Source organism: Myxine glutinosa, chromosome 8, assembly GCF_964187855.1.
Source record: "Myxine glutinosa chromosome 8, kmMyxGlut1.1, whole genome shotgun sequence".
Taxonomy (NCBI): Eukaryota; Metazoa; Chordata; class Myxini; order Myxiniformes; family Myxinidae; genus Myxine; species Myxine glutinosa.
Genome location: NC_136268.1, coordinates 35,829,913 through 35,857,575, shown reverse-complemented (window position 1 = coordinate 35,857,575; position 27,663 = coordinate 35,829,913). Strand labels below are relative to the sequence as shown.

Genomic DNA, 27,663 nt, shown 5'->3' with positions numbered 1-27,663 from the left:
CACCGTACACAATGATATCAGGAAGTTTAAGGCCCAAGGCACTGGCCAACCTCACTGGACGTGGCCCCAAGAGAATACTTGATCGAAGATTGCAGCGAAGGATTGTTTGAATGGTGGAGAAAGCACCTCGATCAACTGCCAAAGAGATTCAAGCTGACCTTCAGACACAAGGTGTGACAGTTTCAACTCGCACCATCCGTCGCCAACTCAATGAAAGGGCGTTCTATGGTAGGAGACCCAGGAGTACCCCACTGCTGAGAGAGACATAAGAAAGCCTGACTGCAGTTTGCCAAAACACACCTGAACAAGCCAAAATCCTTCTGGGAGAATGTCCTGTGGACAGATGAGACCAAATTAGAGCTTTTTGTTAAAGCACATCATCTCTATGTTTGCAGAAAACAAAAGGAAGCCTTCAAATAAAAATAACACCTTCCCTACAGTCAAACATGGAGGAGGTTCAGTGATGTTTTGGGGTTGCTGTGCTGCCTCTGGCATTCGGTGCCTTGAATGTGTGCATGACATCATGAAATCAGGAGACCACCAAGGCATTTTGGAGCGCAATGTTTAAACCAGTGTTAGATAGCTGGGTCTCCGTCAAAGGTCATGGGTCTTGCAGCAGGACAATGACCCCAAACACACTTCAAAAAGCACCCAGGAATGGTTCAAGACAAAACGCTGGACTGTTCTGAAGTGGCCAGCAACAGTCCAGATCTAAATCCCATTGAACACCTGTGGGGAGATCTGAAAACAGCAGATGTAAGAAGGCACCCTTCAAATCTGGGAGAACTGGAGCAGTTTGCACAAGAAGAGTGGGCCAAACTGCCAGTAGAGAGGTGTAGGAAGCTCATTCATGGCTACAGGAAGTGCTTGACTGCAGTTATTTTGTCCAAAGGCCGTGCTACCAAATATTAAGTCGAGGGTGTCAATAATTTTGTCGATGCCATTTATTTTTCTCTTCTGATTTAAAAGGATGTATTAGGTTCTGAATCAAAAACAAAGGTTCTGCAATATTAACAGTGAAATATAGAATTGTGGAGACCAAATACTTTTGTCAATTTCAACTTATTTCAAAGAAACAACAACAACAACAACATGCATTTTAAGGCCATTTTCCCTGCGAGTGCGGGGGTTAGCCTTGCGGTCCCCATGACAATCTTCTCCATTTTGCCCTATTTTCGGCATCTCCCCTTGTTAACCCCCTTGCCCGCATTTCCTCTTCCACCATCTTTAGCGAAGTCTTTCTCGGTCTTCCCCGTCCTCCACTTCCTTCTACATTCATTTCCATCACTCTTCTCAACCAGTCACTTTCATCCTTCCTCGACACATGACCAAACCATCTCAACCTGTTTCTCTTCACAGCATCAATCAAAGGCTCCATTCCCATCATCTTTCGCAATTCATCATTTGTCTTCCTCTCTCTCAACGATACTCCACACATCCACCGAACCATTCGCATTTCCACCTTTTCCAGCCTTCGTTGCTGCTCTACGTTCATTACCCGTGTCTCGCTCCCATAAATCATAACACTTCTCACACATGCAGCATACACCTTTCCCTTCAGCTTCAACGACACTCCCCTCCTCATCAGCACGCCACTCAGTTCCCGAAACTTCTTCCATGCACATCTCACTCGAGCAACCGTTGCCGAGTCTGATCCACCTTCTCCATTCAGTATGTCTCCGAGGTAACAAAATGTTTTCACACCTTCCACCTTCACGCCATCTCCAAGATCCAACTCAACATTTCCTCCATCTGCAGCTCCCTCTGTGCACACCTTACATTTGAATGTAGCTGCCACACTGGTTAATGACCCTCTCAGACCACTACATGTTTTATGAACCCACTCGGCGCACATTGTACATTGAATGGAGTTCACTCCGACACCCTTCCTGCACACAGCACACGCCCACTCCCCAGTTCTTTCCACCTCACCACATGCTTTACCCCTTGCCATCACCTCCGTCTTTCTGATATTCACCTTCAGACCATTTGTCTCCATACATTCCTTCCACTTGTTCATCTTTTCCTTCAGTCCATCCATACTTTCCGCAATCAACACCAGATCATCTGCATACAACAACTCCCACGGTAAACCCTCCTTTACGTTCTGAGCCAGCACCTCCATCACAGCTACAAATAGTAGTGGACTTAGTACCGACCCCTGATGCACTCCCACCTTCACTTCAAACTCACCACTGTTCCTGTCCTTCGTCCTTACAGCTGTGCGCGCTCTTTTGTACATTGCCATCACTACTCTGATCAACCATTCCTCCACTCCTAACTTCCTCAATGCCCATGTCACTACTTCGCGTGGAACCCTATCGAATGCCTTCTCCAGATCATCAAACCCAAGAAACAACTTCTTCCTCTTCTCCGTGTACTTCCCCTGCAACTGCCTTACAATAAAAAGCGCGTCTGTCGTTCCTCTTCCTGGCATAAATCCAAACTGCATTTCGTCGATCTTCACTTTCTTCCTTATCCTCCTCTCCAACACCCTTTCCAATACCTTCATTCCATGCTCCAATAACTTTATCGCTCCATACGAGCCACAGTCCAGAGGGTCACCTTTCCCCTTGTATAGAGGGACGAGGGTACTCAGTTCCCAATCCACTGGAATGCGGCCTTCTTTCACCACCAGATTACAGATCTCTGTCATTCTCTTCACACCCCAACTTCCTGCTGCCTTCAACATATCTCCCACAACTCCCGTCGGCCCTCCCGCTTTTCTACTCTTCATTGCTTTTATCGCTTCCTCAACTTCCTTCTCAGTTATCTTCTCTGCCGGTCCTAAAACTGGGTTACTCTCTATGTTGCCATCCCATTAATTCTCTGCATTCAACAGCATTTCCATATATCTCTTCCATCTTCCTTTAATTCCATCTGGGTCCACAACGATTTGTCCCACTTCATCCTTCAAGCAACTCACCCCCATCACATCACACCTCTCTTTCGCTATCTGCTTTGCAATCCTGAATACCGTTCTCTGACCCTCTTCCGAATCGCCTTTGCTACCTCTTTCTTTGCAGCCTTCTTGGCTGCCTTATAACTTTCATGCTCTGCTTTTTCTGCCGCCGTACCCTTCGCTTTCTGCCACTCTTTGAATTTCTTCCTCTTCTCGTCAATCCTCTTTCCAACTTCGTCATCCCACCACCTTGTTTCCGAGTGCCTCGGTGGTCCTTTTGTCCATCCACATACCTCACCAATGGCTCCCAACAGACTAGCTTTCATTGACATCCAACCACTTTCAAGCTCAACCACATCATCCTCGACCCTACTCAGCCTCTCTTTTAATGCCTCCCTTACTGTCACCACCTTCAACCTTCATTCTCGGTTGGTACTTCACCCGCCGAGCTCTCCTCGCACCTTTCACCCTTGTGTCGCAGACAACCAAGTGGTGCTGTGAAACAGCCTCCTCCCCTGGGATCACCTTTGTGTCCCGGAGGTGCCCCCTATCTCGCTTATGCAGTCAACAGTTGTCGTCGACCCACCTGACGTGTATGTAACAAGCTTATTATCCTCTTTCTGGAACTGAGTATTACAAATCAACAAATCAGCTCCATCAGCAAACTCCAAAATCCTTTCACCTTCTCCATTTCTCACACCATATCCGTAACCCCCATGAACTCCCTCAAAACCGTCCATACTCCTTCCCACATGTCCATTTAGGTCTCCTCCTATCACAACAACTTCCTAATCTTTCACATTTTCCATCAGCTTCTCTATTGCACACCAGAACTTGTCCTTCTCTTCATCGCTCCGACCAACCTGCGGAGCATATCCCGAGATGACGTTCACCAAGAGCTTTCCAATCATCATTTTCACCATCATCAACCTATCACTCACTCTCGTCACACTCGCCACACTGTCTACAAACTCCTCGGACACCAACGCCATGCACACCCTCAGGGCACCCTTGCCACACAAACTTGTATTTCTGTCCCTGCCTACCCTTCACCATTCTCACACCACTTCCCTTCCATCTCGTCTCTTGCACACAACATATGTCCACTCTTCTTCTGACCAATACTTCCACCACTTCTCCTGATCTCCCTGTCATTGTCCCTACATTCCATGTCCCAAACCTCAGAAACCGATCTCCACTTTGGGCATCAGACGTTTCGTCGTCATAAATGGAGTGATTTTCACCCTTGCTTCGATCGGGTTCCCCACCTTGAGTATTGACGAGAGGGAGTGCGGTCCCCCACGGGGTACTTCGGGCTGTACCCTGCCCAGATGTAGTTGTAATTGTCATGGTTCTCTTTTTGAGGCAATGTTTTTCTGGCCGGATGCTCTTCCTGATGCCAACCCTTTTTAGTCGCCTCTTATGACACGCAGGGATACGGTGTACCTATTCTAAACTGGGGTACACACCGGGGATTTCAAAGAAAAGTGTGAGTTATTTGAAAAAAGTCAAGGGTGCCAATATTTTTTTGGCCACGATTGTACACACACATCTGTTTTTTTCATTTCTGTTCCTCAAAATTCTATCTTTTACACACACACACACACACACACACACACACACACACACACACACACACACACACACACACACACACACACACACACACACACACACACACACACACACACATACACACACAATTAATTGTACAGTATCGGTTGTTCCTAAACTTAAATATAAATAATTTAAAGGATTGTTGTAAATGATGTTAATTTCACAACATCCCATATTCAACTTTATTTAAATTGTAAACCTCAAACATAGTTTCTCCACCTAAAGCAAGAACCTTAACCTGTAAGCAATTGATTCGTTTCCCGACTGCATGGATCATCAGCTGGGCACCTTTCTTCCTCGAGGTTTCGATCCTTTCAGCCCAGGACCTCTTCGAGGTTGTGGATCTGCCATTTGATCATGGATCCACATCAATAGATGGTACATCAGTAGATCCACAACCTCAGTTGCGTCCAGGCTGTCAGTCAACCCATCAATGCAACATCACTTATTCCAACTTTACTCGCAATAGGATTTAATGTGTTATCATATATTTATAACTTTCCTTACACACTCGATAATATGATAATATCATTAAATCATTCACATCTTACCCTTAAATACATCAATCTACCAACCAGCATGACCACACCACCTACCGTTCTGTCAAACTGCACTTCGAATGTTCAAACTGTCATTTATAACGGTTTTTTGCATGCTGCCGTATCCTAGCCACCACTGATTCCTAGCAACATTGATTTGTAGTATATTTAATTATTATACAACATGCATTTTAAGGCCATTTTCCCTGCTAGAGCGGGGGTTAGCCTTGCGGTCCCCATGACAACAATCTTCTCCATCTTGCCCTATTTTCTGCATCTCTCCTTGTTAACCCCCTTGCCCTCATTTCTTCTTCCACCATCTTTAGCCAAGTCTTTCTCGGTCTTCCCCGTCCTCTACTTCCTTCTACATTAATTTCCATCACTCTTCTCAACCAGTCACTTTCATCCTTCCTCAACACATGACCAAACCATCTCAACCTGTTCCTCTTCACAGCATCAATCACAGGCTCTATTCCCATCATTTTTCGCAATTCATCATTTGTCTTCCTCTCTCAACGATACTCCGCACATCCATCGAACCATTCGCATTTCCACCCTTTCCAACCTTCGTTGCTGCTCTACGTTAATTACCCATGTCTCGCTCCCATAAATCATAACACTTCTCACACATGCAGCATACACCTTTCCCTTCAGCTTCAATGACACTCCCCTCCTCATCAACATGCCACTCAGTTCCCAAAACTTCTTCCATGCACATCTCACTCTAGCAACCGTTGCCGAGTCCGATCCACCTTCTCCATTCAGCATGTCTCCGAGGTAGCAAAATGTTTTCACACCTTCCAGCTTCACGCCGTCTCCACGATCCAACTCAACATTTCCTCCATGTGCTGCTCCCTCTGTGCACACCTTACATTTGAATGTAGCTGCCACACTGGTTAATGACCCTCTCAGACCACTACATTTTTGATGAACCCACTCCGCGCACAATGTACATTGAATGGAGTTCACTCCGACACCCTTCCTGCACACAGCACAGGGCCACTTCCCAGTTCTTTCCACCTCACCACATGCTTTACCACTTGCCATCACCTTCGTCTGTCCGACACTCACCTTCAGACCTTTTGTCTCCATACATTCCTTCCACTTGTTCATCTTTTCCTTCAGTCCATCCATACTTTCTGCAATCAACACCAGATCATCTGCATACAACAACTCCCACGGTAAACCCTCCTTTACGTTCTGAGCCAGCACCTCCATCACAGCTACAAATAGTAGTGGACTTCGTACCGACCCCTGATGCACTCTCACCTTCACCTCAAACTCACCACTTCCCGTCCTTCGTCCTTACAGCTGTGCGTGCTCTTTTGTACATTGCCATCACTACTCTGATCAACCATTCCTCCACTCCTAACTTCCTCATTGCCCATGTCAATACTTTGTGTGGAACCCTATCGAATGCTTTCTCCAGATCAACAAACCCAAGAAACAACTTCTTCCTCTTCTCCATGTACTTCTCCTGCAACTGCCTCACAATAAAAAGCGCGTCTGTCGTTCCTCTTCCTGGCATAAATCCAAACTGCATTTTGTCGATCTTCACTTTCTTCCTTATCCTCCTCTCCAACACCCTTTCCAATACCTTCATTCCATGCTCCAATAACTTTATCGCTCGGTACGAGCCACACTCTAGAGGGTCACCTTTCCCCTTGTATAGAGGGACGATGGTACTCAGTTCCCAATCCAATATAATAATATTTAATTATTATATTGTACTGTATTTACATAAAGATCTCATGAATAATATTATATTGTACTGTACTTGTATTATATTGTGCTGTAATATAATAATATTATATTGTACACTTCGAATGTTCAAACTGTCATTCATAACGGTTTTTTTGCATGCTGCCGTATCCTAGCAACCACTGATTCCTAGCAACATTGATTTGTGGTATATTTAATTATTATATTGTGCTGTATTTACATAAAGATCTCATAAATAATATAATTACGATTCGTATTGTATTTTACTAATTCGATTTGGTGCCTTTTTGTGATATTAAAGAAAACTTGTTTTAATCTACCAACTGCAGCTCCCTGTGCTAGCATACGTCTGACTAGTTGTTGTAATTTATTGACCAGTTCAGAGCTGTGTGTGGTTGCCCTTACAGTCCTAATTATTTCACCTGCAACCGTACCATAAAATAGCTTTTTAGGAATGTTGCTGTCTAAGAAAGGCATTCGGACAATGTGGAATGGAAATGCATCTCGTTTATCAAATAATTTGGTGTGAAATTTGTTATTATGGATGTCAATTTGTAATTCTAAAAAAGAAACTGAAGTGGAAGTTTGGTTTTCCTTTTTTAATTCAAGTTCTTTTGGATATATATCATCATGAAGCTGCTCAAATATAAATCCATCAATAATTGCCAACAAATCATCAATTAACCTGAAGATGTTTCCGCATCTTCGTGCAGTTGTTAATTTATTCCTGCACATGTTCTGGACCCAATCAAACTCGTACATGTGCAGAAACAAATTTGCAAAGAAAGGGGCCGGATCTGAACCCATGGGTATGCCCACTGTCTGCTGGAGTATCTTGTTGCCAAATGTAAAGAAACTGTTGTTTTTCAGAAATCGAATACTTTCTTTGAGTTTACTTTTTGAAAAACTGCATGAATATTGATTATCCCTTACAGACCAGTGTGCTTTGTTTTGATATACATTAATGTATACTTTATTACCTCCTGCAAATGCTTTATCTATTGCTCTGTCCAATGCAGTTACTAGCTTGTCATGTGGAATGTTTGTGTACAATGTGGAAAAATCAAAGGTTGAAAGACATTTTGCTTTACCCTTGTTATTAATGTTGTGGACACTGTCGATTACCGGTTTGGAATTGTCCATGATCCAGAATTTCTTAATACCAGAATAAAACTTCACTTTTTCATGATAGTTTTTTAAGCATTTATAGATTAGTTTCATTGCCGCTGTAATAATAATAATAATAATAAATAATAATAATAATAATAATAATAATAATAATAGAGTCTAAAATAGCCCCATCAAGCAGAGTTAACGACCCTCATGGCGCTTTACATTATCATGCGAACGCACACCCACCGCACACACATACACAAACATACACACACACAGACACACCTTCACTCTTGCCCTATTCCTCTCCCTCCCCATTCAAAACCCACAGATGTGTCCTCCCCCTCCTCCTCCCCTCCCTCCCCCGCACATGTACACAGACATACTCTTGATCTCTGTCCCACCTCAAACCAAAGGGAAAACAGGACTTAGACTTTGAAAGACTTGTGAAACAGATAGGTTTTGAGGGAGGTTTTAAAGGCAGGAAGAGAGTCAACATGTCGAACAGAGGAAGGCAAGTCATTCCAGAGCAGAGGTGCAGCAAAGGAAAAGGATTTCTCGCCAAACGACTTGGTGCTGGTGCGCGGCGGCTCTAAGGTCATAGAGTCGTCGCTTGAACGAAGGCGTCGCCGAGGTTCATAGAGTGAGCAAATCGGAGAGATAGTGAGGTCCCGTTCCACACAATGATTTATAACATAGTGTGCAAATTTTGTATTGCACACGAGCAGAGACAGGCAGCCAGTGTAAAGATTCAAGAAGCGGAGTAACATGGTCAGACTTCTTCGCCTTACAGACAAGACGAGCGGCAGAGTTTTTAACCTTTTGTAACTTATCCAAGAGAAACTGAGTGCAGCCAGCATACAAAGAATTACAATAGTCTAGCCTTGAGAGGACAAGGGCACAGACCAGAGTTAGATCAGCTTGAGGAGTAAGAAAGTGGCGAATGGATGCGATCTTTCGCAGCTGAAAGTATGCTGATTTGCAAGTTTGAAGTACTTGCTTGGAAAATGTCATGTTCCAGTCGAAAACCACACCAAGGTTCTTGGCCGACGAAACAAAGTTTACATCGGTTTCACCAACATGAATGGTGGTAGGAAGTGAACATTGTAGAGGACATCTGTGCGATCTTACAATCATAGACTCTGTTTTAGCATCGTTCAGCTGAAGTTTGTTTTGGGTCATCCACGCCTTCACGTCGGCAATACAGCCTTCTAACACTTCAACAGTGGGCACGATTTGTTGAATCGTGCTTCCTTTGTACAGCTGATTGTCGTCCGCAAAGGCGTGGTGATCAACTGAATGTCTGGCAACAAGATCAAATAGAGGCTGAGTGTACAAAAGAAAGAGGATAGGTCCCAGGACTGAGCCCTGGGGAACGCCAAAGGAAAGCGGAGAAGGGGCTGATTTCTGGCCATTGACAACGACTGTTTGCACTCTATCAGTAAGATAGGACATCAGCCAAGAAAGGGGAACAAATATATGACCAGTTATACCAAATGTGATTTCAAGACGACAAATTAAGACACTATGGTCAATCGTGTCAAAGGCGGCAGACAAGTCTAAAAGCGCAAGAACGGAAACCTTACCACAGTCAAGAAAGGTCAGAAGATCATTGGTTATTCTTAGGAGAGCGGTCTAGGTGCTATGGCCTGGTCTATATGCTGACTGGTGAGAATTGAAAAGATTATTTGAAACTAGATGGTCATTCATCTGTGATAGCACAATTCTTTCTGTGATCTTTGACAGGAAAGACAGGTTGGAGATTGGACGGTAATTTTTCATGTCGTTAAGGTCAAGGGTGGCCTTTTTAAGAAATGGTTTAACAAGAGCTTGCTGAAAGAGAAGCGGAAATGAACCCGTAGTCAGAGAATCATTGATAACTGCAGTAATAAATGGGAGGAGGGTGTACAAACACTCAATAAATCGGTGGGAAGGGGGTCAAGATCACATGTTTTTGTGTTTGACTTGAGGATTGTACATTTGACAATTTCCTCAGTAACAGGAGTAAACGAACTGAGAGGTCGTCCGTGAAAGCAGTGTTCAGCATCATCGAAGGAAAGGAGTGACTGCTTGTCAAGATTGTTTCTTATTGACTGAATTTTATTGTGAAAGAAATGCAGGAAGCGTTGGGGTAGTTCGTTTTGAGGAAATACAGTGGGAAGAACGGATTTATTTTTGGTGGCAAACAGGCGGTTGGTAATGCTGAACAGTTGCTTGCAGGAGGAGCTCCTAGTAATCTGATCAGAAATATATGACGTTTTTGCTTTCAGAATGATTTTTATGACGAGTCTTTTAGCTATGTTATACAACTGTTTATGGATTGAGGCCAGTCTTCAGCCACTGTCTCTCGGCACGTTGTCGTTCCCTTTTTGGCAGCCCTGACTTCGTCGCTGACTGCGCTCAACCACGGAGTACTCCTGCGTCTGGGAACGGCGCGCCGTGTCGCTGGAGCATGACAGTCCAACGCTGTGCGGAGGCAACAGTCGAGGTCTTCTGCAGTGACATAGGAACGGCCAGAGAGACGGGTGTCAAGGTCCTCTTTAAAGGCGGAACGGTCGATGGCACGAATGTGGCGGGCAGTGATGAAGGTGGGCTGAAGACGAGGAACAGCAATACTCAGGTGGCTGGTGACACAGAAGTGGTCCGAGGTGATAGCACAGGTCACTGACGTGGACTGCACCAACTGATCATCGCATCTGTGCACTAACCAATCCAGGATGTGTCCTTTAACGTGTGTAGGTTGGGAGACAGACTGAGACAGACTAAAAGTAGAAAGGAGGTCAATGATCTTTGAAGTGAGAGGATGTTGTGGTATATTGCCCGACAAAGGTTTCAAACTACATTCTCCACTTGCAATGATGAACCTCATCTTACAAGTGTGTTTGTGCATTTTTGGGATCCAGTAAATGAATGGTAATTTATGGTGTTTATCCGGAACTAGCAGTCTACTCACCATTGAGTGATTTGTATGGTGTTGTATCAAGTCTGTTTTGTTATCGTTACCTATTTTGTAGGTCTTTGAAATTCCCGTGTCTAAGCCCAATTCTTCCAAAAGTGTTTGAATGTAGAATGTTTTACATACAAATGCAATATTATTATTTGCTTTGTCAATTGGAACAATAACATATTGTAACGAATTTGAGAAAGTGTAACGAATGTGAGAATTATGGTTTTGTTGTGTGTAAATGTCACCCTCCGTAATGTAAAGAAAGGTCAAAGGTCGTCCTCTTAGTTAATTCCATAAACATACACGCAGGGCACCATATATCCTTTTAAATAGTTATTCCCTTATTTTATGCAGTTTAAGGCTGTGTTTCCCAATAGTCGACTCTCCATTGCACCGAATTAAATAAGATTAGGTCCCATCTTCAAAGTGCCAGTTTTGGATGGTTTTCGCCGCAAATGGACTCCATTGAGCACGCAGTCGGTTGGGAGAAGAAAGGCGTGTCTCCGCACCTCGTCATAGAAAGGAGGAGTGAGTCGGCCCCGCTCAACCAACCCAGCACGAAGGGGTTTGGCTTGAGCGGGCGGAGAGAGAACGATCTGGGAGGTTCGCGAAGGTTCAAGGGTGGGGCTTATATAACCTGCGGGAGACGCCCCCACTGCAGATGAGATGAGATACGTGCCGTGCTGCAGAGGAGATACGGCAGGAGGCAACTCAAGGAGCACGCGACGCAGCGGTGCGGAAAAAGGAACTTCGCCCACACCATTTGGAACCGCGGGAGTTCGCACGACCGCGGCTCGGCTTTTTGACGGCGGTGCCTTCTGGCCCGACCGTGCCCAGTCCCCGCTGGACCTTCCTTGCCTCTCCAAGCCATCCACCTTCAGCCATTCATTCCTGCCTGCATTCCCCGTGTAAGTGTGATCGTTCGTCTGTCTTTCACGTTGTCCTGGGGTATTAATTAAGCTTGTATAGTTAAGCTAATAATTGCACTGTGTCTCCTTGCTCCTTTCTGTCGTTATTTTCTTATCCTTCTTTCTCCTTGGTTATTTTGATGATTTGTAAATAATAATAATAAATTAGATTTGTTCTTCCTACCTTGCCTTTCTTTCCCTTACATCCGTCGTCGTTGTGATTTCCCTCATTGGACACCTGTGGCACGATTTGGCCAACGTTTCAGGATCGGGTTTAGTCTTTGCTAATGGCTCGAACGTCGGGTTGCTAACACCGCTCGGCAATTATAACATCTAAAACCGGGGTTCGAGCGGTACTTGTCTCCCTCGTCTGCGGAGGGACGGATAAAGGTATTCGGGATAAACCCTGGACCCATGACCCTGATCCGTTCCATCCCGTGGGAGAGCGTTACAAGTACCAGGACCGGGGAGACAGCCAGCTTAACAGGACAAGGGGCTAATCACCCCTTGCTAACGGGAGAGCCGTCCCCCGTATCCGTAACAATATTGTGTTTGAAGCTGCCTTAAGCAATCACGTGTCTCTGGATTGTTTAAAATTGCTTTTGGATTATTGATTCGAACTTTTCTTTTCAAATCAACAACTCGCCTTTTCACATGTTTCTCTACCTCCTCCAACCATAAAGCCATTTGTGTGTTTGGTACTTTATGTTTATCAATTTGTTCTTTCATCCATTCGCCCAGTCCCATCATTGTAAGTTTCATTGCTTTATTCCAGTTTATTCTTTTATTTTCTCTATAATTTGGTCCTTTTGTAAGTAATGCACGTAATCTTTTATCTTTAACTATTCTGAGATCACCTGTGATAACGTGTTTATGATGTGGATCTTTGAATGCGGAATGTTCACAATTACAATGATGTGTGTTATTTAACCATTCCTCTATGTCTATAGATTGTACAGTGTCCTTGTAGTTGAAGATCTTTCTCCGAATTGAATTTCTCAAAGTGTACACAACTCTTAGTCGCTCTCTCTGTTGTATCGTTTCTGGAAGTTTACTCCACACTTCCTTATGTTGAAGTATTTTCTCGATATTTATCATTTCCACCCCTTTGTTATCAAACATAATTTTGATATCATTGTCTTTTCTCCGATTCACTTTTTTAGGTTTCTCTTTGTACATTTTATGATCAATCATGTCCAGAATTGCTTCCATGTGTTGGATTGGGAGTTCCTCTTGATCGTCCTCTTCCATTAATCTGTTCACGATTTGCCAAACGTCTTTGTTTTTTTTGTTTTTTTAAGGTATTGATCTTAATTCTGCTGCTAAGTAATGTGCAGATATTTGATTTGTTAAGATCTAACCATTCATTTACAATTTGTTGTGGTGTGTCTATAATTGGACATTTACGTCCATAGTTATGTACTCTGCGTCTGAGTCTCGTAAACACACACACACACACAAACACACACACACACACACACACACACACACACACACACACACACACACACACACACACACACACACACACACACACACACACACACACACACACGTATGTATATCATGTGATCAAAATAAAAATCATTGTTTTGTCCTTCAACATGGTATCAAAAAGTGAAATTTCAGCTCTTCGCTCATGGCCTGGAGATTGATCTAATTTGGATAAGGTTGCATCGGTATATGTATGCAAAAAATGGAATGTTTCCCCCCTAGCCCCTTTCCACTCTCCCTGTATGTTCCGTACAACTCCTCGTCCCTTCTGTTCCCTAACTCCTTCTGATTCCCTCCCCCTTCTCCCCCCTCCCCTTTATTTCTTCTTACTCTTGAACTCTACCCCCACTATTTATTTCCCCTATACTCCTTCATTCCTTTTTGTCATTTATTTGTCAATCTCTCCACCCCCAAATCACTGCTCATTTATAATGTAGATTTGTCAATACGCAACTTTCAAAATGACGTAATCGCACACCGAGAATTATGTGGCAATGTGCAGAATCCCCAGGAAGCTAGGGTCACCAGGGCAGCCGGACGTATATTGTGTGTGCGAGATAAGGATTGTAACATAAAATGGCTCACAAATCTTCTGAAAGAAGCTGGAAATACTTAAAAACATACTTGCGAGGAAGGGGAAATGTACTTGTGACTGCACAATGAAGGATTTGGAGAACTTTGTGATCAACTTGTCCAAAAAGTTGATATATTGCAACCCATACAGCAAAAACTCTTGATGTTGTTAGCTGTCAAAGACCCAATGATTTGTAGATGGGCGCGTTCTCTCCAATCCTGCGTGCTTCTTAACACCAATAGGAAGGTCAGATCTGGGGTGGCAGAACGGCAGATTAAAAGTGCCCTTGAAGCCGAACCGAGTCACTGATAACACAAGCCTTGTTTCACGTTCATGCGCAAAAGTCGTCGTTTCGTGTCCATACGTCATTTTGACAGTTGCGTATTGGTAATGAGCCGTTAAAAAAAAAATGCTCTCAGGAATGCATTTAAACTCAAATGTTGCATGTTCATCCTAATTCTCACTTTAACTTAACATTATAGCTCTGGTCTCATTTATAATTGTTCGCTGCTTTATAATTGTCCTTGGTTTATGATTAACAGGTTGTAGATCACAGTTGCTCAAGTATTACTACGTCATTTGATGACTTGCTTTATTATTATTGATTGTTTATTATTGGCACAACTTTTGCTGTCTCCTTTAAATCGATATTGTGATGAAATACAGTATCTTGATTCATGTGCAGTGTATTTTACAACATTCATTTATTACCTCCGCCACCAAAGGTGAATGGAGGTTATGTTTTCACCAATGAAAATGGAGGATTTCCATTTTCATTTCATTTCCATTTCACCAATGATGGAGGTTATGTTATGTCTGTCTGTTTGTTTATACGTTTGTAAACAAAATGTCAAAGTTGTGGACGGATTCGGACGAAATTTGGCAGAGATGTCGTGTATGTGACAAGGACGAAATGATTAGATTTTGGTGAAGATCCAGTTTCGGATCTGGCTACTGGAATTTTTAAAGTGATTTTTCACCATTGGGAGATAGGGCCAAAAACGATACATAGCAGGATATCTCAAAAAGTTGTGGACAGATTTGGACGAAACTTGGTGGAAAGGTTGGGTGTCTGACGAGGACAAATCGATTCAATGTTGGTGAATATCCGGATCTGGATCCAGCTAGTATAATTTTTAAAGTGATTCTTCACCATTGAGTGATATGGCCAACCAGGCGGAGGTATGCTCTCTACTGAGTGCCGTTCTAGTTGTTTGTGGTTTCACACCGGATTTGAATGTCCTCTCAGGAGCCCTTTATAAATAATTCTGTAATGTCTGTAATACCAAGTTACAGGGCTAATCCAAGGTAAAAGGAAAGTTTGTTTCTGTGGTTCTGAAATAGAGATGTGACAAAAAGAAACGAGGTGGTGATTATGGCCTTTGGTGGAAGTAACGCAGGTTAATTGGAAAGAACATTGATGCATGAGCTGTGATCTTTTGAAATATGGGTGTGTTGTCAGTGTATATTTTCAATTAATAATTCCACTATAGTATTTCTCATCACATGTCATAGGATGAAGCCTAAAATGAACATCTGTCTGTTCTCCCACCAGGACACATCAAACTGACAGACTTTGGCCTGTGTAAAGAAGCCGTGCACGATGGGACTGTCACGCATACATTCTGTGGGACTATTGAGTACATGTAGGTCTTCACAAGCTTCCGTCATGCCTTCATTATGTCTCCCTCCTGTATCGCGTCAGCTTTGTCACATTGCACATCTTTGTGAACTAAAAAAAAAAAAAATTGCCAATCAAGACTGAAAAATGCTGCATAATACTGTCGTGCGACTCCGGTTAACACCAGAAGGTCGCGGATAGGCCTGAACGGTTTTAATGGAGGCGACAACCAAACACGGATTTGACTATCAAACGTGGGAGGAAGAAGGAAAATGGAAGGCTGTGGCAAAAGCACTTACCTTGGTCAACCGATGGCAGCTGCAGGGAAATTAATGTACTCGACAACCAAGATTTCAAATGTACAAAAATAAACACGTTTATTTTACGGAACCTGAAACAATGAAACGCGACGGTAATCAAATAAAGCAACTAAATTGGGATCCCGCACACCGGACTCAGAAACGAGCAAAGGGGGATGAATTATGAAAAGAATTGTCTCGTCGTGGTGTGTAAAATGGTGCGTGCGGCCTTATCTGTCCCTCGTCTTGTCTTGGTATCGTCCACCATGCGGCTCCAAGATCCGCTCGTGCTCGCGTGTCACCAGGCCTTGCTCCAAATTCCAAAGCACCCACGAGGTCCCACAGCAGGAAAAGCACCGCGCGTCCAACGCAGGCTAGCGGCTCCAAGCAAGGTCGATCTTTACACACAATCGGCCTGCCACGTCCCAGTCAGCTCTCTCGAAAAAACGTGCAAGAAGCAAGCGAACTCCACTCGGGCTATAACTCAACTCAACTCGGGCTGCGCAAGACGAAGCGCCGGATGTCCAAAAGGGCCAGCTGCGCAAACAAGAGCACGAACCGCAAGAGCCGCAAGAGACCCGTGCTGTGTAAGACGAAGAAGAGCCAGAGAGAAGAGAGAATGGCGTTCGGCGCTCCCTTAAATAACCTTTTCAGTGACGTCAGCCTTGGCGCGCTACCAACCAGCGACTTCCACCGAACCTTCCAGCTTAGCGCCTCTCACACTCGTTGGCTGGAGGTTCGCGCCCAGCGTGCCGTCCAATCACAGGACCGTAGTGTGGCGATAGCTCGTAGCGTGGTGATAGCGCGTGGCACTCGATGTGGCTAGGCCTGTCGGATGTGTAACTGGCGGCGGCGCCCATCGGCGGTGCCCCGGCCTGGTTTCTTTGCCTGTTCCTTCCGAAGTCACTGTCAGGGAAGGGAGTCATTTAATGTTGCACTAAGGAGATCCCAACTAAGTGTCTACATGTGTGCATTGCCATACGGGACAAAGGTTTGGCTGACCAGGTGAGACATACAGGGGCTTTGTTCTTTAATCCCTAACTCTACTTATCACTCGAACATCCTGGTATGCTCACAGGATACTCTTAACCGACAAAACGCCTACACATGAAACTTATTACAAGGTAGATTCCTTACCGCGACAGACGAAGCACGTTACCTACCCAGATCTATCTGGCTCTACATATCACTAGCCTACCGACATAACAATATGCTAACTGTTCAGATTAAACATGTTAGAAAAAGTTAAAGCACCTTGTCTCCACAATGACACTAAACTGCATCCATATATAAACCCCGATACTATCATCCATGATGGTTACGGGCCCACCTAAGAGAAGCTTGAACAACCACACAGCCTAAAATAACTTGTTTGTTTGTTTGTTTTTATGAGAAAATAAATAGTTTGAGGTTGGGAGTGGAGGAGATGAAGGGAAATATCATTATTAGTAGAGGAGGAATGCAGTTCTAGAGAAGGCAGCATGGGGATTTGGAAGCATAATAACATAAACATTACATGCACAGCAGACCTGCACATTTTGACAGCTAATCTACAATGTACATTCCATAATGCAGTATTTAATTCACTTTATCCATAACATCCATATCACATTTCATCCATTGATGTGGTCTATTTTGTCATTGTACTGACCAAAGGGGGGAGGGGGGGGGCCTCTCTTGCCCAGGATAGGTGATATTTTGTGTCAATGAGATTGCAGACGTGACAGCCACTTAAACGTCCCTTCTGAAGGATTTATGACTCCACAATGCAACACTTCTTGATGGTCGAGGTTAATGTGATAGAGTCTGTCACATTGAGCCTTCCGAAATCAACTATGCATAATGTAAGATGATAGATTGTGCCATAGTTGGAAAATAGGAGATACAATACAAATTATTCATATTGGGCCAGCAGAATCGTTGCAGGTCCTAATATGTCACTGGCATCAGATTCGATGTGCTGTCGATATTCGCATTTGGCTCAAATGGCTGTAACAATCACAAATAAGCAGGCTTCTATACAGTTAGCAATCCTTCACAGCAACATGTTTACTGTATACCTTTTTGTCTTTGGCGGATGGTTCCCTGTTGTTTCAACTGCCTAAGCCCAAGTACAGACTTGGCATTTAATATGGAATATTTTTTTGTGGGGGTGAACTTACTTTTCAAGATGTCTTAGAACCAAAAGTTCATTGGAATTATGTTGAAATTATTCTAGATTTTGTTAATGTGACCTTTACAAGAAACAAAAACCACATTTGACATTTCGAAACAAATAAATTGATCCTTGAAAGTGATGGAAACTGATAGCGAACTCAATTCATGGACAGTATTGTGTTAAACTTCTGTACGTTTTCCAGAAGTATCTCTTTATTTTGCACATTAGCCAAAAATTTTTTTAACAAAAACAAAAGTTAAATTACGACTGGGATTACGGACAGTAAAATTACAGTTCAGTACTTCGTGTAACCCCCACGAGCATTCAGGAGAGCACGTACACGTTGAGGCATGCTGTTCACGAGATTTGCCAAGGTTTGGACAGGAATCACTTGCCATGCAGTGACAATAGCCTGCTGCAATTCACACACAGAGGTTGGCTGCTGGTCCAAGTGGTCGATTTGACGTGTTAATTCTGCCCACAAGTTCTCTATCGGATTCATATCCGGGGACATGGCAGGCCACTCCATATGCTCGACACCACGGTCAGCAAGAAAGTGTTGGATCATGCGAGCACGATGAGGCCGTGCATTGTCATCTTGGAAGACAAAGTTTCCTCGAAAGGCTGCACGAGCAATTGGAAGCAATGTTTCTTCCAGAATGGCCCTGTACTTGAACTGGTTGAGGTTTCCATTCAGAACAACCAGGTCAGTTTTGCCCCCTGCATGAAAAGCAGCCCAAACGGTCACCCCACCACCTCCAGCTTGCTCTTGGCACTATACAATCTTTGTTGTAGGCTTCATGCACTTGTCTGCGCACTCGGACGTGACCATCTTGACGATAGACCAGAAATCAAGACTCATCACTGAAGATCACGTGATTCCAGTGTCCTGGCTGCCATTGACGGTGCTCTCTGGCCCACTGCAATCGGTGCTGGCGGTGTTGTCTGGTCAGGCGTGGCTTTCTCAGGGGACGCCTGGCACGATAGCCTGCTTGAACCAGTCGTTGGTTGACTAGCCTTCTGGATAGAGGCACATTTGTCAGTTGCTGCCACTCAGCCCTAAGCCGATTTGCTGAATTGGTACGGCCATTGCGGACTAACCGGTGCAGCTGGCGATCATCCCTCCTTGTGGTTCTGCGGGGACGTCCTGGCCTCGGTATTGGAGTAGGGACACCCCTCTGAGCATTTCGTTTCAGGATCTTTGACACCTGACCTTGAGTGATGCCATACTGCCGAGCAATAGCACGCTGTTTCATGCCGTAATTTCGTAAAGCCACCACTCAATGACAAACAGCATAGTCGAGTTGACGGACCATCTCCAGAGGAAGCGGCAATAACTTTTGGAGACGTGCAGCAGTTGTTTTCCACTAATTCAGAACGCAACAACCCTTGTATACCCGACTGTGAAGCCAATCATCAAATGCACCTGTCCATACATTTTGCCACGCCACTTGTGATATAATCCTGTTGTTGACTTCTTGCTGCCACAGACAATCAGTGACATGGTTCTTTTAACAAATAAATCACCAAAGTGTAAAAGAAACTCACCAGATTGATATACTGAGTTAAGAAAGTAAACCCAACTCAAGAAAAAAAAATATTCCATATTAAATGCCAAGTCTGTAATTTAATCCGCTAATCGCAAACTTGCTGGAATACTAATGGCAAATCACTGAGTGTGTTATTTGCCAATGGGGTGTTCTATCATCCGCATAGCAACACCCCAGTAATTCTGCAACCAGCAGACACATTGAGCATGAATGGCTTGGATTCCTTTGGGAAAAGAAGACAACCTCAAACAAATCTTTGATGCATACTTTCCTCGCTTAATCAAATGTTAACATTGAATGAAATGAATGAATCAATTAATTTTTGGTTTCTCAGAAGGGTGAAGAAAGGGATTGTGTTGGAAAATCTGTTAAAGGGTGACGTATTAAATTGAATCGCTAAGTTAGTATGACAATACTGGCCAAGAAACTAAAAAATGTAGGCCTCATAAAAGAAGCCTTTGGCTAATCTATATCCTTGTTTCTCTTCTTTTTTTTCTTGTTGTTTTTCTTCTCACTAAAGGGCTCCAGAAATTTTGACCCGAAGCGGTCACAACCGCGCAGTGGACTGGTGGAGTCTGGGCGCACTGATGTATGACATGCTGACTGGTGCAGTAAGTAAACTTTAAATGAGGCTGAAATCTACTCTTTTGGATTTTTAACGAAGGTTCTGAAAGACAAAAATAAAAAACTTATAAAGTTCTGTAAACTTTTGTTTTCTAGTGTCTGACACTTGTAAAGACCATATTTTAGCCAAATTCTTCCAGTGTTCTTTAAAAAATAATCTTCTTTGAGGTTTCTATAGCAACTGTGGTTAAGTTAGGTCATTTTTAGTCCCTTCCACATGTGGACTTTATTACATTTAATGACCCTGTGCTCACGAAGCGAAAAGCAGGGTTAAGCATTGTTACGTACGTACGTACGTGTCTGCATTTCAGGAAAGTAAACTGTGTGCCGTGTCAGCATTTTAAAAATTCATTTTCTCGGCAACCGTTGGTCCGATTGACATGAAATTTTCACCATAGGAGGGCCTCCTCCTGTAGAATATCTTAGTGAATATTATGACGTAGGTCACGTGGTACAGGCGCCATCTTGGAAAAATCGAAAAAAGGTTGCACCTCTATATCTCCGAAACCGCTCCATGGAAAAAAACTGAAATATGGCTCATTGTCAAGTACTCCGCTTGGGGAATAAGATATGTTAATGATGATGTCATCGGTACTTTAATTATGACGTCATAACGTTTGATTACAAGTACAACGTTTGATTCGATCAGTATGAATTTTTTTTTTCTCTGCAATTCTTGGTCCGATTGACATGAAATTTTCACCATAGGAGGGCCTCCTGTGGAATATTTCAATGATTATTATGACGTCATAGGTCACGTGGTACAGGCGCCATCTTGGAAAAACTTCGCACCTCTACAGTCACGTGAAAAAGTAAGTACACCCCATGTAAAGTTTTGACTTTTTCAACATATTTCAACATACAGCTATTTGATCTTCATTTCAACAATATTGATAGATAACGGTGATATAATAAAACAAATATCATGAAACATTTACATTTTGTAGTCAATTGTATAATTTAAATAAACATAAATGCAAATTTCGCATGTGGAAAAAGTAAGTACACCCTTGGCTCTAATAGGTGGTATTGCCCCCTTTGGCAGAAACAACCTCAAGTAGGCGTTTCTTACAAATGTCTACTGGTCTCTGTCAGACATCGACTGGGAGAAATTTTTGCTCACTCCTCCATGCAGAATTCTTTCAGCTGTGCGTTGTTTGAGGGGTTTCTTGCATGCACAGCTCGTTTCAAATCCCCCCACAAAATCTCGATGGGATTTAGATCCGGGCTTTGACTTGGCCATTCCAGAACCCTCCATTTCTTTCTTTTCAGCCATTCCTTGGTGGATTTACTGGTATGTTTAGGGTCATTGTCATGTTGCAAGGTCCACCTTCGGTTATGCTTCAACTTTCCGACAGATGGCCTCACATTATCCTTGAGCACCCTCTGGTACAATGAAGAATTCATCGTGGATTCTATGATGGTGAGCTGCCCAGGCCCTGATGCAGCAAAGCTGCCACAAACCATAATATTGTTACGGATCCGGGGGACGGCACTCCCGTTAGCAAGGGGGGGTTAATCCCCTTGTCCTGTTAAGCTGGCCGTCTCCGCCAGTCCTGAAAGTATGACGTCACTTCCAGTCGGTGGTGAGTAGGGTTGTAAGCCCAACCCGTCTTACTACCTAATTACCACCACCGGCCGTAAGCGAGGAGATACTCCCACCTGGGCCGCAGCGTGATTGGATGCGCCGAGCGAAACGAGCTGCGACTCGGGCCGTTAACAAGAGACTAAACCCGATTATAGCGTTGGCCGAATCGTGCCACATGTACTCAATCGAAAGAAAGGCCGCAAACGATCGAATAAGAGAAAACCCAGAAAATAAGAAGAACAAAGAGTGGGTTTATGAATTATATACCGAAAACCCAAAGAAGAGGAAACGAAAGTAATATACAGAAGAAGAAGAGCAAAAGGACACAGGGCAAGCTTAACTATACAGTCTTACTTACAACCCCGGACAAACAAACAGACTCACACGAATAGGGAATGGCAGGAAGGAATGGCTGGAAGGAGGAGAAGGTACAGGCAGGGCAGGAAGGTCCAGGCAAATGCACAGCGTCGAGGTTGGCTCCAGTCCACGCTCCGGGCTTGAGGCGAAACCCGGCGGCAGCTGCACGTATATTTTCACGCGGGCTGACAATGTGAATATATCGCGTAATGTCAGCGGACCCACTCTTCTGCCTCACGATCCTTCGCACTCATCTCTCTCTCACTCATCTGTCGACGCACTCATCCCTCTCACTCATCTCTTGAAGCAGTCCCTCGCAGCCGCTTTTATTGTCCGTTGGTGTATCAAGCCGCCGGCTCTGATGACACGCCTACCGGTCGGCTCACCTTGGCCCTGGTGGATGGCAAGGGCTCGCTGGCTCCACCTCTGATGGTGAGTTGACGTACCACACCTTGTTCTTGCGTCCCGCCCCCTTTTTCCTCGGCTTGAGACAGCATGTTCAATGGCGGCTTGGGGCAAGCAATCGAATCAAGACAAGGAGCAGCGAACGCTGCCCTACCGCTCTCTCTGCACTTTGAAGAGTGGGAGAGATGATTGGGGAAATTGAAGGGGCCTATCTTATTTGATTAATGCAACGCAGATTCAACTATTGGGAACAGATCCTTAACTGAAACACATAATAATGAAATAACTACAGAGAGGTCCTATGGTGCTCTACGTGTTGTACATGGACTAACTAGGGTGCGATCTTTAATAAAGCCAAATAATGGGGATATTTACAGGGGATCATTTATGAGGGAACATTTACTAAAATTTACAAAGTGAAGGTTCTAAAAACCATAACAATATTTCCACCACCATGCTTTACAGTTGGTATCAGGTTCTTGTGGTCAAATGCTGTCTTTGGTTTTGGCCAAACATGTCTTCTGGTACTGTGGCCAAATAGCTCTACCTTTGACTCATCTGTCCAGAGCACATTGTTCCAGAAGTGCTGGTCTTTGCCTAGGTGTTCATTGTCAAATTTTAGTCTTGCCCTGATGTTCTTTCTGGACAGCAAAGGTTTCCTCCTGGCACAGCTTCCATGTAGATCAAATTTGTGCAGCCTCTTTCTAATGGTGGACTCGTGCACTTTGACATCAACAGTGTCAAGAGTTACCTGTAGGTCCCTTGATGACATTCTGGGGTTCTTAGAGACTTCTTTCAGCATCTTGCGGTCTGCTCTCTGGCTGAACTTGCTGGGACGGCATGGCCTGAAAAAGTTGGCAGTTGTTTGGAATCTTCTCCACTTGTAGATGATCTTCCGGACAGTCGAATGATTGATTTCAAATTGTTTGGAGATCTTTTAAATTCCCTGCCCAGACTCGTAGGCATCTATAACCTTTCTGAAGGCCTCAGAGAGCTCTTTTGATCTAGGCATGGTGACGCCGCACACTTCAACAACAAATAGCAAACCAAACTAAATGTCTGATGTTTAAATAAGACACGTTCCTCCAAGATCCTCTCCAACGATGTTCTAATCATTTGCACCTGAGCTGGTGCACCTGATTCTAATTTTAGGTATTTGAAGTAGTGATAAATGTAGGGGTGTACTTACTTTTTCCACATGCAAAATTTGCATTTATGTTTATTTAAATTATACAATGGACTACAAAATGTAAATGTCTCATGATATTTGTTGTATTATATCACCTTTATCTATCAATATTGTTGAAATGAAGATGAAATAGCTGTATGTTGAAATATGTTGAAAAAGTCAAAACTTTACATGGGGTGTACTTACTTTTTCACGTGACTGTTTATGTCTGAAACCACTCCATGGAAAAAAATCTGAGACCTGCCTCATTGCCACCGACTCCCCACGGGGAATAAGATATGTTAATGATGATGTCATCAGTGCCTTCGTTATGACATCATAATTCGACAAATACAACACTTATCCATCGATCGTTATTTTAAAAAATTTCAGCAACTGTTGGTCTGATGGACACGAAATTTTCACCATAGGAGCACCTCCTCCTTTGGAATATTTTAATGATAATCATGACGTCATAGGTCGTGTTACAGGTGCCATCTTGGAAAAACCGAAAAACGTTGCACCTCTATCTCCAAAACTGCTCTATGGAAAAAATTGAAACGTGGCTCATTGTAAATAACTCCATATGGGGAATAGGTGTTGTTAATGATGACGTCATTGGTGCCATAATTATGACGTCATAATTTGACAGGGACAACGCTTGGTCTGATCAGTTTGAAATTTATTGAGCATGATCTATGCAACAATTATTTAGAGAATATAAATTTATGATGTCATCGCTCACGTGGTCTGGCAGCCATATTGGATCAAAAAAAAAAAAAACCTTCAAAAACAAGAGTTGGCTCACACCAAGTTGACTGCGCAGGGTAAGTATTCTATGAATACCATCTAGTTATTTATGCCTCCAAAGCTGCATTCATACAACCCCACAACTCATTTCCATTTATCTCTTCAAATTTAGCAGAAAACCTTGTTCAGGCAGATGGTTTATTTTTGGAAGATTGACATGCTACTTTGGTTTTTGGGGCAAATATTATTGGCAGAATATTGGAGGGGGTGGGTAGTTGGGTGTTGAAGGGGGTGTGCCCATGACCAGTCATGAACGTTTTTGTGGCTAATAAATCAATCCTGGACAGGTTGCCACTCCGTTCTAGGGGGTAGAACATTTAGCAATGAGCAGCCATGGAAATTGAACCTTCACCGGTGAGGGGATGCAACGAGGCGTTACCATTGTGTTGCACCCACTAGATCTACCAATCCACTCGTGTCATGGCCCTTCAAATGGAGAAAAGAAATTGCATTCATTTTAATGGATGCTTCATAGTTTACTGGAGGATCTTCTCTTGGATCTTCTCTTGATCCTTCTCTTGATCCTTCTCTTGAGTTGGCTTTCTTTGTTGAATATCTTTGGCCCAGTTTGTCATCGGTTTAAACCAGGGATTGCAGTTAAAATGCAGTTTGAGTTAGGATCAAGTGAAATGTGCATTTGTTGTAACAAATGCTAAAATATTGGCCTCTCTTCAAAATAGGCTGGAACATAAACGCCTAAAAATTGATGTCGTGTGTGATCCAAGGGGGAAATGCTTTTAGTTAAGAATCCTCATATAGGATTGGGGGAGACTTATAGTGCCCCCAATTTTAATGATACCTCAGAGTTTCGAGACCCCGAGGAGTACTAAACCAGCATTTACGTTTCAATGTCCGAGCTGTATCTCGGAGCGGGCTGGAACTTTCGGAATGAAATTTCACATCAATAATGGGAATGAAAAGCATATGAGGTTGACATAAATGGTTTTTACCTTAACCTAATTTTAAAGTCACCAGCTAATTATAGAAAATTTTACATTTTTTTTCTATAACTCAAATAAGGTTTGTCTGATCGGAACGAAATTGCCCTCGCTAGATAGCCGAGAGCAAGGTGCATTTATGCCTAATTTACATCATATTTGAGCCGTGGATAATAAATCGGGCTTAAATAGTGTAAATGTGTTCTGAACCTTCAGTATCGTCTTCATTTCACCCTACCATTGTTGCAGCCTCCTTTTGCAGCAGATAACCGGAAGAAAACTATCGATAAAATTCTTCGTTGCAAGCTGAGCCTGCCACCATATCTCTCCATTGAGGCGAGAGAAATCCTCAAGAAGGTTTGGATCATTCTATTAAACTGGGTTTCTGTGGCATGTGTGTGGCTTTGCTATTATGTTCCCCTAATATGCTGCTAGTTAGATCAACTTAAAATATCGATGATTAGGATTGAAGAAACTAAGGCTGGCCTTTATGTTAGACACAATGCAATGGATGTTGGATTATGCTGTGGAATCAACAACACAACAACATGCATTTTAAGGCCATTTTCCCTGCTAGAGCGGGGGCCTTGGTCCTTTTAAGGCCTTGCGGTCCCCATGACAATCTTCTCCATTTTGCCCTATTTTCTGCATCTCTCCTTGTTAACCCCCTTGCCCACATTTCTTCTTCCACCATCTTTAGCCAAGTCTTTCTCGGTCTTCCCCGTCCTCTACTTCCTTCTACATTCATTTCCATCACTCTTCTCAACCAGTCACTTTCATCCTTCCTCAACACATGACCAAACCATCTCAACCTGTTCCTCTTCACTGTAGAATCATCACTGTTGAATCAATCACTGCTGTGGAATCATTCAACTCTATCTTCCATTAGGTTTGTAGTATTAGAGTTGAATGATTAAAACATAGGGGCAATACCCCTGGTGCTCACCTGGTGGAATAAACAGTATATTACACTAACTAAAGGTATTTTAAACCAATTTGAATGGTTTTTAGAAGACAGGGCAGCATGTCGAATCATACTAATATAATCATAAGACATTAAACAAACAAACAAACAAAATACCTATTTTGCGGGACAACCCCTATCCCTACCCCCCACCCCCCTCCCATCCGGTATACCTCCTCAGACCCCAATTTTTCTAATGCCTTGAACAAACATTGGGACATTATGTGTGATGAAGGTTGCGGTGAAGTTTCATTGAAATTGTGAATGTAGTTTCAGAGAAAAGAGCAAATATCTATTTTGGGGAATTTCCCCCCCACCCCCACCCCCCCCCCCCCCCCCCAAAGGAGACCCCTCACGGCCTTATTACCTTCGCAAAAGCGGAAGGTTATGTTTTGATCGCTGTGTATTTATTTGTATGTCTGTGTGTGTGTGTGTGTGTGTATGTTATTCGCATAACTCAAAAAGTATTCAACCGAATTGCATGAAATTTGGTGGGATGATTGGTTATTATACGGGACACATTTGATTAGATTTTGGGAGCAATCGGGTCAAAGGTCAAGGTCAAGGTCACGAAAAGGTCAAAATCGTATTTTTACCATAGCGCGGTCAATTTTTATCCAATTGGCATGCAACTAATGCCAAAATGCTTTGCTACACAGATCTTGTAGTCTTTTATTTTGGCAACAAAAGTAGCTGCGGCGAAGGTATGCGCTCTACCGAGTGCCCGTTCTAGTTATCTATATAATAATACCGTAAGGACTCGACTTTGTTATCCCTTTTACGCCGCACCCAGTGACCCGATGCCCACGGCACTAATGGATTTACGATCTACGAACCGCGCTCTTTGTTTATCACGTACAGACAGACTCGAAAAATCTGAATTAGTCGACTTTGGGGCCCAAAAGCATCCGATTAACGGCCGATACGACGCCATCGTATTGGCGTCTGCTGGGCGAAGGCGATGCGAGCCGTCCGCTGATTGGACAGTCGAGTGGTGTCATTAAATAATGGGCCGTGCTTACTGATATTGATCTGAAACTTGCAAATGGGCATGTATTGCAAAGCAATTTTCCTTCTTATATTGTCCAAGTCTAAAATACACACCCACACACACACATAAATCAGCTGATCGTCAAATCTGCATTCCCTACAACCAGTGATTACATGTTTAAAAAATGATTTTTTGACGTATTGACTCAACGATGTAAATAGGAAAGCATTAATTTAATTATTTCCTTCTTATTCTGTAAAAGCGGCCTCGACGGTATAGTGTGCGATTGCCCAAAGCAGGTTCTTATTTTGACAATCGTTAGTCGTACAATAAATACTTACGGAATATTAAATGAAAAAAAATGTTTCTTTCTT

At 43.3% G+C, this 27,663-nt stretch overlaps 1 protein-coding gene across 2 annotated transcripts in view; it reads left to right on the top strand.

The window, feature by feature from the left end:
• LOC137432420 (ribosomal protein S6 kinase beta-1) overlaps positions 1-27,663 on the top strand; it is an 81,911-nt gene that overhangs the window by 44,565 nt on the left and 9,683 nt on the right. For both annotated transcript variants that reach the window (XR_013624293.1, XM_078783185.1), the window contains exons 8-10: positions 15,372-15,462; positions 19,965-20,055; positions 25,584-25,691. Coding sequence is in view for 1 of the 2 variants with exons in the window: in XM_078783185.1 (XP_078639311.1) it covers positions 15,372-15,462; positions 19,965-20,055; positions 25,584-25,691 (290 nt within the window). In the remaining variant the exon portion in view is untranslated. The remainder of the gene's footprint in view (positions 1-15,371; positions 15,463-19,964; positions 20,056-25,583; positions 25,692-27,663) is intronic.